This window comes from Lithobates pipiens, unplaced genomic scaffold (genome assembly GCF_037356315.1).
Source record: "Lithobates pipiens isolate NorthernLeopardFrog02 unplaced genomic scaffold, aLitPip1_a1.2 Scaffold_19, whole genome shotgun sequence".
In the NCBI taxonomy this organism is placed as follows: Eukaryota; Metazoa; Chordata; class Amphibia; order Anura; family Ranidae; genus Lithobates; species Lithobates pipiens.
Genome location: NW_027507764.1, coordinates 471,180,265 through 471,194,250, shown reverse-complemented (window position 1 = coordinate 471,194,250; position 13,986 = coordinate 471,180,265). Strand labels below are relative to the sequence as shown.

General features: G+C 38.1%; 1 protein-coding gene across 1 annotated transcript in view; it reads right to left on the bottom strand.

Annotated features, from left to right (window-relative positions):
- Positions 1 to 208: 208 nt before the first annotated feature.
- The window catches only part of KCNB2 (potassium voltage-gated channel subfamily B member 2), a 383,371-nt gene continuing 369,593 nt past the window's right edge, over positions 209 to 13,986 (bottom strand). The window contains exon 3 of the mRNA XM_077492870.1: positions 209 to 2,980. Within this exon, the coding sequence (XP_077348996.1) occupies positions 869 to 2,980 (2,112 nt within the window). The 3' untranslated portion in view covers positions 209 to 868. The remainder of the gene's footprint in view (positions 2,981 to 13,986) is intronic.

Below are 13,986 nucleotides of genomic sequence, written 5' to 3'. Positions count from 1 at the left end.
ACAACGTTTTTGGCAAGTTAACACATTAAACATCAGTCTTCACACTAGTATTTGTGGTTGTTAAACCTTGCCTGTTTTTTTTTTTTTTTACTTTATTATTTTTTAATAAGAAATGCAAAAAACAATCTTGTATGCACAGCAAAAATCTGCAGTGAATTATAGCACAAAAAAATAAAAAATATTCTCTTAATTGAAACCAACAAAGACCTTTCAACAGAAAACATTTTACTTCAGTTGCATAACGATTCCAGTGTTGGTGAGCCTTGCAACACACGTAATTATCCAATGTGTTCTGTAACGCCAACCTTTGCACCACCGGACCAGCTAAAAGTAAGGTTGCAGTTCTGCAACATAATTTAAGTCTGTACAAGTCCTCAAAGCAATATACTGTGAAGGAAGTACCTGTGCCCCAATTGATGGGTTCCATGTATATACCTTGTTTATCTATATTCTGTCTTCTAGCTAACATATATATACACATATAGGCTTCCTTAAAGCTTACAGCACCTCATTTCCACCTGCTTTTTTTCTTAATGCATGCATTGACACTTAATCCTTCCCTTTGCAAACGCTACATTGCCTTTAAACACTCCAAAACACATCTACAGTCGTGGATTAAAGGATCAAGAATGTCAGGCTTTGCAATACACTGGCTCTTAAGAAGGGCTTTCATTATTACACACTGCTGCCGAGTCATTATATATTTTGTTACAAAAGGTAGTTCCTGAACTATTTAACTAAGCAGTTCTTCATGCCATGCAAAATGAATAGTTTATGGATGTCTTTGAGGCTTTTCCTTTTGCGTTCACAGGCATTACCAACCTTAGTGCTTTTAAGAAAAAAAAGTCTTTATTGCTTTTGCAACTAGTCACATGCTGGTCTCACGTGTTTGACAATAACCTGTTTCTCCAGTCTCTGAATGAATTTCTGGGACAAATAGATGATTTTCTACTTTGCTTTCCTCCTGATTATTGTCATGTTTAATGTCCTCTCCTGCCAGGTAAATGTCCTGAGTACAGTTTTGACTGATATTTTTCTGCAGGGAGACTGTATCAGATTCTGTGGGTACACTGGTTCCTTCACTCTGCTCCTCAATGCAGTTAGTTTTGATGTCCTCCTGAGTATCATGCTTTGAGCCACATACCTGCATGAAGTCATCATCTTCTGTGTCTATTTCTGTAAAGCTGCTTCTCTTCTTTGAAGAAAGTGAAAAAAGTTTTGGATTTCGAGAAGGTGATATGGGAGGTCTTGCAAGTCCACTGGGTGATTCAGCTTTTGCCTGTGTGGGCTCCTCTGAGGAAGAATAGTCTTGCAAAAAAAGTGTGCTTAGTTGAAGATGAGTGTACAGTGGGTGTTCTATTGTGTTTGTCGGCAAGGTACTTGTAATACCTGCTGGATTTTGGAGAGCACTGCTTTTTGATTGCTTTGAATTTATTCTCAGAGATCTTGATCTTAGGGGGTTATTTCCCTTCATGGAACTCTGATCACTTTCTACCTCATTATTGATCTGATCTTGTAGAAGTATTTTGGGGGTTCCAGAAGATTCTGACAACTTATACTCAAATGTGACATCTTTTGGAGCAAAACCTGTGTATTTTGAACGTGGCAAAAATTGAGACACTTTGACTTCATGGCTGCCTTCTTCAGGTACAGTGTACGAAGGGAACCTAATTTCAAGGTTACTGCCAGGAAATGGTGTAAGGGGGGAACGTTCAGCTTCTGTGAAATCTGTTGCACAACTGGCAAAACTGTCAATGCTAGAAACACTTCTCATATCTGTAATGATATCTTTTGGGGCAACTGATAGCTGGTTCCTCTTTGTTGACACGTCCTCCATTTCTATTTCCTCCTCATATGCAGGAGGGATGACAGACTGCTCATGATATGAAGAATTAACACTAGGATGTGACTGTGCTTTTGTAATCTCATTGTACAGCTCCTCTAGCTTCTGGGCACTGAGATGCTGTGGGCTGGATGAAGAATTGTTTAATAGTTCCTGAGAGTCATGTTGACTGACCTCCTGATATTTATTGTCAAATGATTTATTTGAACTTGTCTCTGACATTGTCCTCCGTGCCCATTTCCATCGGCTTGGGGACAAATGATTATCATTACCTTTCTCTATTTTATTAGTTCCGTCTGCAGACTTATCTACAACAATATCGATCAATTCCATGCTGCGAGCAAATGCATCTTTGAGATTCATGGAAACAATACTTCCATTCCTTTTCGCTCTTTCAAGAGCTTCTCTCCTCTTAATTGCCTTTTCTTGCCTCTTCTGCTCTTTGTAAAACTCTGAAAAATTGTTTACTATGATCGGAATAGGCAGTGCAATCACTAAAACTCCAGCAATGCAGCAGAGACCTCCAACTATTTTGCCAAGTAGTGTCTTGGGATAGATGTCTCCATAGCCCACGGTGGTCATTGTTATGGTAGCCCACCAAAACGATGCTGGTATACTTGTAAATTTTGTAGCATCTTCATCCTTCTCAGCAAAAAATACTAAGCTAGAGAATATCATTATCCCCATGGCTAAAAATAATATCAGTAATCCCAATTCATTATAACTTCTCCTGAGCGTGAATCCCAGGGACTGAAGTCCCGTTGAATGTCTGGCGAGTTTGAGAATACGTAATATCCTCATGATTCTGAATATCTGAACCACACGTCGGACATTCTGAAACTGAAGCACACTTTTGTTGGATTCTGTTAGGAAAATTGTAACATAATATGGCAAAATAGCCAACAAATCTATAATGTTTAGTGGCCCCTTAAAGAACTTCCATTTGTTTGGGGATGACAGAAAGCGCAGGAGATATTCCATGGTGAACCAAGCTATGCATACAGCTTCAACATGTGCAAGCTGTGGATTGTCATTTAGTTGTCCAAACTCATCTGGTTCCTGCAAGTCAGGCAGAGTGTTCAATGATAATGCAATGGTTGAAAGCACGATGAACAGGATTGATATAATTGCCAAGATCTAGAAAAAGAACAAAAAGAAAAATATGTTAGCTGTTTGTCATCTGTATTTTTCATGCATTTTATGGTACTTTTTAAGGAAGACTGAAGAGCCTTTTTACCTTTAATTTACAATATCATTTAAAGCTGGCTGTAAAATTAAATTGACACCCCTAGCTAATTTGAGAAAGCTGAAGCCAAGGGAGTCCACACTGGTGTTAAGGTATACCCTCTATGAGGTCTATGTGCAGGCCCTGGCTCCCTGGTTTTCAGATGTTCAGGAGTGAGGAGAGATTACTTTAATATTCTAGTATTCTATAGGTAAAAGTGAACGTGATGATGCACCTTTATATCACATAATTTTTTTACTAATTATTTTTGACCCCATCCCAAGGTTTTATAATTTTACACTAAGTATACCAGAGTATGCATAAACAAGTTTTTTTTTTTTTAATTAAAAAAACATTTGAGGTTTTTGTGTGACATAATAAAATCAGATATATGCTCCTCTTCCACTAATTAAAACAGGTCTCCAGTCAGTCCTGTAAATCTGTAAAGATTTTGTTGAAAACGTAAACATTTCCTAGATCTAACATTTGCTGCAGACTGAGGGTGAATATACTTGAAGCAACTGTGGCAGGTTTAAAATAAATTCAGAATAAAAGGTCCCTGCAATGGAAGATCACTTATACTCACCTGTCCAGTGGCCCACGTCTCATACCTTCCCATCTGTCACACCTTCCATGGAGGCTGCAGCCTCCATGAACCTCCATCACATATGATACTTTCAGGAGCATAGGATACCTTTGTGCCTCACCATGTACTTTGGTTTTACCCCCCCCCCCCAACATATTACTGCAGAACTCAGTAGTGATGTAGGGGTCGAAGGATGAAAAACCATAGCATGCAGCGGGATCTGACACTTCCAGAAGTGTGGAATACCAAAGCAGCTAATAGAAGTTGCAGCGCTGAAATGGAAAGCAGATAATAGAAGCCATAAAATGCCATAGAAGTGAATATAAATGCATTTCTATTGCATGGACCTTTAACCTCCCTGGCGGTACGATTATTTCGGATTTTAGGTGCTAAAAGCGGTACCATTATTTTGCATGAAAATTTGGCGTTTTATATTGTAGTCCTACAATTCTTAGGAATAACTCACTTAAATCTGTCCAAACCAGAGTCTTGCAGACATCCCGGGTATAATAAAGTTTGAAAAATGAAATCATAAATTATAATTTAATAAATAATTATAAATTATTGTACCAAATAATAATATAACAATAATAAAAATTATTCAATAATGTAATCAAATCAAAAACACTGAAATTTGCTCAGTTGCAGAATTGTCACTGTCATTACTTTTCAGTATTTGAGGACGGATCTCCCCACAAATCGCTATCGCTCAATTCTGCGAGTGATTCCAATTTATTATCGCTGTTTTTTAGCTGGTCTAAAACCATTTTTGATGTAAAGGGACAGTTTTGGTTGCTATGGACAATCTCCAGTTTCCAGGCATAAAGAACAGTTTTTATTACATAAAACTGCATGCAGGACACTGGGCAGACCACTAGGGACAACGGGGATGTGAAATATTTACATACAGCAATGTAATCTGTAAGATTACATTATACTGTATGTTTACTGTTTGTTTCACTTTTTGAATTTGGCGCCGATCTCCGTCCCCGTGCATCGCAACGCTCGCAGGGCACGGAGATCGGCGATGTGATTCATCGAGCGAGACACGGCTCGCTCGTACAGCGGGGAGACAACGCTGGATCCGAGGGAGAAGGTGAGTAAACGTCCTCCTGGATCCAGCGATGCAGTCCCGAGTCTGGCTCGGGGATACCGCTTTTGGTATGAAAATTCCACCCCGAGCCAGACTCGGGAATACCGTCAGGGGGGTTAATCTGGATTTATTTTAAACTCGACAGGGTAGTTTTTTTGGCTAAACTAGTATTTTATTTTGAAAAGAGAAGGGAAACAGTTAGAGCCCCTGACAGATTTTCACTGCCATTTGTGTCCCCATTGGCGAGATTTTCTTTCCATGACATAAAGTTGTAGGAAGTGTCTCAATGGGGTGTGCAGACAAAATCCATTTTTAGTACAGGAAGGAAGGGATAGAACCTTGGACATTGTTTTGATTGCTGCCCATGCATTCTTTCTGGGTATCACAGGGAGAATAGGAGAGGGGAACTCTCTCCAATTAGGTGACAGACCGTAAAAACAATGTAATATAGTTTTGAATTTCCTCCATACTATCCAAAACTAAAATAAAAATGGCTGGAGATCTTCTTTAACCACTATATCTAACAATAGGCTTTTAAAAAAAAAAAAAAAAAAAACATTTTAACCATAATGTTCATATCCACATATTATGGGAGTGAAAGAAAGAGCACGGGGGGTGATTTACGAAAAGCAAATCCACTTTGCACTACAAGTGCACTGAAAGTGTACTTGGAAGTGCAGTCCCCATAAATCTTAAGGGGTAGATCTGAAATGAGGGGAAGCTCTGCTGATTTTATTATCCAATCATGTACAAGCAAAAATGCTGTTTTTTTTATTTTCCTTGCATGCTCCCCTGGGATCGACAGCGACTGCACTTGCAGTGCACTTGTAGTGCAAAGTGGATTTGCCTTTAGTAAATAACCCCCATGATGATAGTTACAAGGAAACATAATAAATACAGCGTCACTGTGGTCTTATTTTAATAATAATAATAAAAAAAAAACACATTTAGCATAGCCATAGTAAAATACGCTCCAGTTTTTTAAATTTAATTCAGCACCAATAGACTCTTTCTTTTACTACAGCATATACAAATTAAAACCAACTAGTTTAAACCTGTAGAGATCTATCAAAAGTAGAGAGTCTGTAGAAACACAGCTTACATGTGCAGCGATTAATTGCATTATTTACATGTATTATTGCAGCCTTGTGCCTGCTGGGGAAGCTTAAAACTCCACAGTAGCAGAATGCTAAAATATAAATGGCAGATCAATAGCGTCTACCGGATTTGTAAAGTTTAATAACAGCAGCACATACAGAAATATGACTAAGCATTGTAATAATATAATTAAATGCAGCGGGTTTCTGGAGTTAGGTACACGATGTTAGGAAGAAATCTAAAAAAAAAATACTACTGGAAATGTAAAGTAGCTGAAGAGAAGCTAAGGAAGAGCTCTATCATAGTGACTTCTCACTTATAAAATACCCTATGCAACTAATCTTTTGTTATGTGTTCCTCATGTTTTAGGGCTCATTCAGACACGCAATTAGTCCAGTACTCTGTTCAGAGCTGCTAGCAGATGCATGTGCATCCACCTTGCAGCTGTGTGCAGGCAGCCAATTGAAGAGGATGCACATGCAGCGGCTGCAGAAACACAATCGCATATCATGAGGTCAGGGTTCAGGTGTATCTGAATGCAACGTGTCAGTGTCCTCTGTTATTATTATAGGTACTCAGCTTCTCTGCGGACAATGGGTACAATATAATACAAACCAGGATTACAGAAAATTCAATGTAACAGTTAACACGTTGAACCCCTTTTTCTTCATACATATAGACTAAATCAGGATTTATAATTTGCTTAGAGTTGTTTCAAATACTTAATATTTTAACGATTTTCATAGATGCATTTTGCACCCCCTCATCCATTTAGATCAACATCTACCAGTATCTAGCGGCTGGTTTGACGGGTAAAGGTGACTCTCAGGTCATAAGGGGATAAAAAATGTTTGAATGTTTAAATTTCTAGGAAGGAGCCAGGATATATTAATAAACTGCCAACTGCAGAATTTCTCAAAATTTGTCATACTTCATCCTTCGTTCTCAAGTAACTGTCTTGAATGGGTTTCAGAATTCTAATGCTGCATACACACGACCGGTTTTCCCATCGGAATAACCTCTGAAGGTTTTTCCAAAGGAGTTCCGCTGAAACTGTCTTGCATACACACGATCACACCAAAGTCCGATCGCCAAGAACGCGATGACGTACAGCATGTACGACGGGACTAGAAAAAAGGAAGTTCAGTAGTCAGTAGCCAATAGCTTCCGTCTTGCGCCGTTTTTGGTCCGTCGGAACAGTATACAGACAAGCGGTTTTCCCCATAGGAATTGGTTCCGTTGGAAATATTTAAAACATGTTCTATTTCTAAGTCCGTCAGAAATTTCGAAAAAAAAAAAGTCCAATGAGGCATACACACGATCGGATATATGATGAAAAGTTTCCATCTGACTTTTTCTGTCAGACATTCCGCCCGTGTGGATGCGGCATAACTCTCTAAAAGAAGCATACATAAAAAAAACTTTTTTGGTTTTGAGTAGAGTGAGATTTTTTCCTTTTTTTTGACTCTGTGCAAAGAGTTTCTCTTATGTCCTCTCCTGGATGCTGGTGCCACCTGGGAAAGAAAGTGAGCTAAATCTACCTTTTCAAAGTATATGTAAACCCAATCACTAAAGTCTTATACAAGCTTTAAAATGATATAATTCCAAAAGTTTTTTTTAACATTATTCAATGTGCAGATTTAGTTAAAATAATATCTAGTGATCCTACCGTGAAGGCCCTTGTTAAGGGAATTCCTGATATATGTGACTAAGGTTTGTCCTTTTCTTAAAATTGTGCGCCATTGTAATCACCCTCTCACAAAGGCTTTTGATGGGGATATATAGTGGCTATTTCAACACACATCACACAGGCATGGTCCACAGTTGTCACCATTATTAATACCCCCTTGAGACATGCCACGCAGCTATTGCTGGGCTACATGCACATAGACAGGAATTAGCTGCAATAGGACTGTGGGAAATCAACAGCACTGAGATGCAACAAAGGATGACAATGGTCAAAATAAATATTTTATTTTTAAAAAGTCTATTTTTTTATGATACACAATGCTTCAGCAAACTCATTTGGTTAGGGTTTATATGAACTTTCTCTACCCTTTCCAAAATGAAAAATAGGCCTTTGTAGATTTCTACTGTCTTTTAAAAATTGGCCCATACCATTTTTAGGTCGCAATGGTTCCTGCCCTGACCAGTAGACGATGGTCTATTTTACTTACAAAAGAAAAAAGGTTGATGTTGTTTTAAAAGACAATAACACCTCTACCGAATGTACTAATAACTAAAGGATAAAATAACAACCTGCAAGCCTTAATATATATGTATCAGCATGCATTTTTTTTTTACTTGCTATTATAGATTTGCACAAGCATTTTAATAAAACAATCAATAAATAAAGCAAGTCTTCTGGACTGTATTCTGAATATTTATAAAAGAAGCAGCTTAGTAAACGGCAAACAGAAAACCCCAGGGCTTTGTTCTTCGAGCTGTGGATGTGATGAAAGTATTCCCCTGTGCTGCACACCAAAAGGAACAGTCTCACCTGGCTGATCGGCATATGCTTTGTTATGTTTGCTTGTGCAAACTAACTTTACATATCCATTTTTACCTCCTCATCAATTTCCCAGTGAAATCATGTGTTTGCCTACTAATACTTAAAAATTAAATAATCAATTGCTTCTGATGCCTGCAAAGAATAGGATTCCCTTCTGAATCCGAATGAATTAATAAACATACTTTCTCTTTTAATAAATCAGTGCAAAGAGCAAAGATGATTACAATCAATCGATAAAATGTAATATAGTAAAATAAGTGAAATATGAAATCTTGGAGCTACGAGATGTTGTATTTTTCACATCACTGCTTTCTGCTTTCTTATTGAATGACTCTAATAGTGGCCATACACGCTTTGATAAATGATTGATTTATTTTCCAATCCATCTCTCCAAATAGGAATAATCGATCAGTAGTCAACAACACAATTAACAAATATGACACACATAGCAAAGTGATATGGTCGTAAGTTATGATTCATTTTGCTGCTTCTACCATGCAACCTCAATCTGATTGATTAAAATTCAATAGAATCTATGACTCAGCATTAGTATCAGAATCAGCTCAGTGTTGCTGATTGATACAAAATGATTGATAATTTTCTGCCTTGACTGATCGACTCATTTTGATTGACTATGATCTAAACTGCATCTAAATCGATCAGAAGGAAAGATATGGCTATTAGATTAGGTTTCTAATTTGATAATTTTGATCAAATTGCACCATAAGAGCTCATGCAGACTGGCATTCGCATACAAACACATGCACATTTATGTACATGCATATACACAGGGGCATTGCTAGGTCTACAAAAGAGCCCATAGCAGTGAAGTAAATAAAGTCATGCACTTGGTTGGGCATACACATGTACAGTATATATTCATAAGTACAACCTAATAAATAATGTGAATTGACCCGCATGAGCATGTTTTTCTTTCCAACTAGGCTGACACTGGGGAGGTACCTGAGCCTGTATGGGTGAATTTTTTCGCTCTGGCATGGATACCTCCCCTTTCTTGCCACGCCCACATGACGCTGGGCGGGACGTGTTGTATCAGCTGGGAGCATTTAAATTCGTCTCACTTAGTGCTTGTCTTTCTGGCAACACCTCATATGCAAGCATTCACCTGTTCATTTTGGTTCCCCATTTCCTTGTGAACCAACAAGGTAAATCACCATAGGTTTCACCTGTACTTTCAGCACTTTATTCTTCACTCGCTTTGGCTCCTCACTATCTTACCCAATTTTCTTCTCTTTCTTTTCTACAACTTTCTTTCTTTCTCCTTCCTATTTGGTGGTTTTTGAGTATCTGTTTTTTCAGCTCAATTTTTCCCTTCATCTGACCTGGTGTATTGGCTTTTCACACGCTTCATCAAAAAATATCATACATTCAATATATACTGTATTTCAATCACAGAAGTTTTGGTTCACCGTCACCCACATTTTCACATTTACTGGTGAAACTACAGTGCTCCCTGCTTATCCATGTGTCTCTACCTCAGCTCCCATGCCAGACCTTTTTAACAGCTCTGATCCTCTGTTCACATCTATGCAGTTGACGTGAGTAGCTATAGAGATGTCCATCCTGTCTCTTACACATTATTTATTCTTATTATTCAATTACAATATTATACCATATGGTTATGTTTCTTTATAGATCACCATTGCATTCGCCCCTAAAGAGTTGGTATACCCCAAACGAAATGCGTCGGACTTACAGAGATGCATGATCTCCATACAGATGATTTTATGTCTCTTATTTTGTTTTACTCTAGACTTTTCAACATCATTCAGCCCCTCCAGTGGCCCATGTTGTGCAGGACTTGTTTTTACTTTATGATATGTCAAGTACCATGGCGTCAATATTTATATGCGGTTTTCAGCATGCCCTGCGTGTATGCGATTCTGTGTATGCATTTTTGTGTTATTCAGTATGTTATACATGATCTCACATGGTGTAATAAAATATTCTTTGCTAAGACTGCTTTTTGGTATACATCTCTCATTCAAAAACTCCCCCTTTTTGTTGGAACCCATAAAAGCAACACTTTGTTTTATATCCCACATGCTTACTTTATATAGTGATTGGCTTCATTTAAAGTCCCGCTGACCACTTTCCCTTTTCCATGATGTTACAAACATCCCTGCTCCTTTGCGTACGTGAAGCTGCAGGACGGGGAATGCCTCAGGCTTTGATGATTGGGCCAGCGGGATGAGATCATGTGACAACTTCCCACGGGTTCTGCGGAACTGCTTTCAGGCTGAATTCAGACCAAACCCAGCTCATCCTTAGTCACTAGCATTAACACAGCAGTTTCAGATCCATGCACCCTTTCTTGCACACTTGTCAGATTTTAACATGTAGCTGTGTCTGTGTAGCGCCTGTGTCTGCATCCACTTCTGTGGGCTGCCTGCGTGCAGCCCTGAGGTGAATGCTGATGCAGCAAAAAGGGTCTCAGTGCACATCCGCATGATCGCTTAGGCTACATGCATACTAGGCGTTTAGCCCATGATCTGAATAAAGAAGTATTTTAAGTTCCCCTAAACCTCTCTGGCTATTTTAAGTACATGGAAACCAATGTAAAAATGTGATTTTAGCAAATACTTCAGTATATTCAGATAAAGAGCAATAGTACGTAGGAAAATTAGCCATCAAATAAACTTTCCAAGGATTTCTAAACTGTGCATTGGTATCATATAAGAGAATTCAAATTCAAATTAAACACTGCCATTTGCCTTTTATTAGAAGGTCATTGCTGGCCCCCTTTTGGAAATATTAGTTGCCTGTCTGGCTTCATTATTTCTGGAACAAGCATGCAGCAAATGTCTTATAAATAATCTAAATATAAAGTCTTAAATAAAGTCTTAGAAATATCTGTATCCCTTGTTGCAGGTCAGTGAAATGTTAAAGCCAGAGCATTGAAATGACAGCCAGGCATCCAGCACTAATAGATGACCAGCAATGGTAGCCTACATAGTTTTCTCCTGAAGGACTTCCTTCAAACAATCTGCTAGCATTTTTACAGGGCTTTTTTTTTTTTTTTTTTTTTTTGCATGCCAGTCTTATTTGAAAACGAATAAGTTATTAAAATACGAAAATTCTCAAAATAAAAAAATAAAAATTTGGAAGTGATGTCATCTATTTGAATAGTATTTTTGGACAAAAACTGTACTGATTAAACATAGTACGATCTTGTAAAAATTTTCATGTTTGTCCCTTCCAAAATTTTCAGACAAAAGCTGTGTATTAATGATCAGATTATTATACGATCGTTTTGAAAGCAATATTTTTTGTACGAATGTCTAATCATGTGTACGGGGCTTTACACTGAGAAACTAGATTGAATTATATGGTGTGCAACTGGTAGTAGTCTCCACAACACACAAACGCAATATAGTGTTGTATTCATGCTTCACACTCTGTAAAAAGACCAAGAGTGTACATAGTAGTTGTCATTTTCCTCCAAGCAGTCCAAAGCATTCAATGCAAAAAACTAGACACCGTTAAATGGCTGTAGTAGTTTTATGACTGAAATGTATGATCTGTCTAATGTTGTCTTTTAAGACTACAGCTCCCGTTTGTACCAGCAGGATTATACAATATTTTGATGATTGACTTTATTTAAAATGAACGACAACTAGCTATAGGTACATCACATGGTGTAATAATGTCAGTTCTATTTGTGAATTCAATAGCACAATAGAAATGCTATTGTTTCACGCGGCACGCTATAAGCCATTGTGCTGCAGTTCTACCCCTGTAGTGAATCATTACAATGTAAAGTGGTTCAAGAGAGAAAAAAGTACATAGGTTTAAATGTTGCCGATTTCCAGACAAGCTGATTTATATTCATACAAGCTCTAAGTGAATTCTGATTAATATGTTTCCTCTGTGATAAGTGTATTCTTTATAACGATAAATTCAAAGCCTGTTGCCACTTGGGCTTAGTCATTTTGTATTGCTGTGAAGCTTTTTTTTTTCCTATTTCAACATCCTTTTTAAATATTCTCTATGCAAACAAGATGTTTGAAGCTGTTCTTTGAAATGTTTTGTGTGAATTTTAACCAGATTCTATTCGAACGGAGCAGCACTCGTTTTATTACCAAGAGTAGGAGATTATTATTACTGATACAAAGAGCAAGGTTCTTACCGCATTCTGCATAAATCGTATATATAATCCAAGAATTTCCTGCTTTTAAACTGAATGAACTCATAAAAAAAAAATAACATCAAGAAAACTGCAACAACGACTGCCAAGCCTCAGACTTTCTATTGTTTGTTTCATTTTCATTGTCAAACTGCATATCGGGGGAGAATTGTTCACCTTTGTGTGGTAACATTGGAATTAATGATTTTAGAAATGACTTATAACATTTATTGTGTTTGGGTAACACCAGGCAATTCCTGACTGATTATTTTTAAAGCAGAATTTAGTTGGCAAGAGTGGACTGTTGCTCATTGTTAGGGTCTCTTAAGTTCTGCAAGAGGTCCAAAGGGGTTCCTCCACTGTTGCAGCAAATGTTTTTCCACTCAACATTGATTTTACTTTTTCCTCTACTGCTTATTAACTACCACCAATGGATAGCCAAAAAGCTTATTGCCAGTCCCAGTTCCTGATGTTATACTGCAGAAAACTGATGAGAAGAACAGCTTGACTTTTCGAACAACACCTGAGTGGCTTGGGTAGCTAGAAAATCATTGGCCAGTGCTGATTGGGCAGGGCTACAGACCAGCAGCCGGTGAGGAGAGCACATCACTCCTGAGGTTGCTTGGTCCCCTAGAAGAAATCTAGAACTTCATTAGTTATGTGAAGGATGGCTGCCAGGCTCTGATACCCAAGCCTCACAGCTCCATGTTTGCTTGAGAGCGATGACAACTCTAATGATCTGTCCTGTGCAATCCTGTAAAGTGCACCTATGCCCAAGCCTGTGGACATTAAATTACTAGACTATTTGCATATTTATAGGTTTAAATCAAGCCATTCTTGACATCTCTAGCTGCTTCTAAATCTACAATCTGGCATAGATGTTAATTGTGAAGACAGTTTTCTGTCCATGTTCTATTTACATTTTCAACTTGATCATTTTTTTTATTACAACTTCTTTAGTTTTTAAAAAATGTACCTTTGTGTAGTCCAAGACATCATTACTTAGCCCAGCATCGGGAGAAGGTGTCAAGTAAGCAGTGCCCTCAATTCCGCACACTGTGTGACACCACAACAATGCAATGGGAATTGTAGTTGTCAATAAGTATAAATGTGGCTGATGTTTTTTTGCCCAATCCTAAGCTTACCTGTAGTAGTTAATGGATATAAAGGTGGTTGGACCACCCAAAGTCCCACCCACATTTATGTCCATCGACCATTTTTTGGCTGCTTCTAAACTTGCCTGGCAGTGAGATCATGCAGTGGGAATGTGTGAGACAGACCAGGAGTCTGAGAGATCTGGGTCCTCCCAATACAATGAGAGGTGACGTAATAATGCTGCTATTGTTAGCACCAAGCTACCCTGGGGAAATTACAAGACCAGTGGCTCAGGGAAGGAACATAGCACCCCTACTGCAATGATCCATGGAAAGGATGCATTTCAAAAAGAATTGATGAGTGGCTGTGAAAAAAAACAGAATGCCT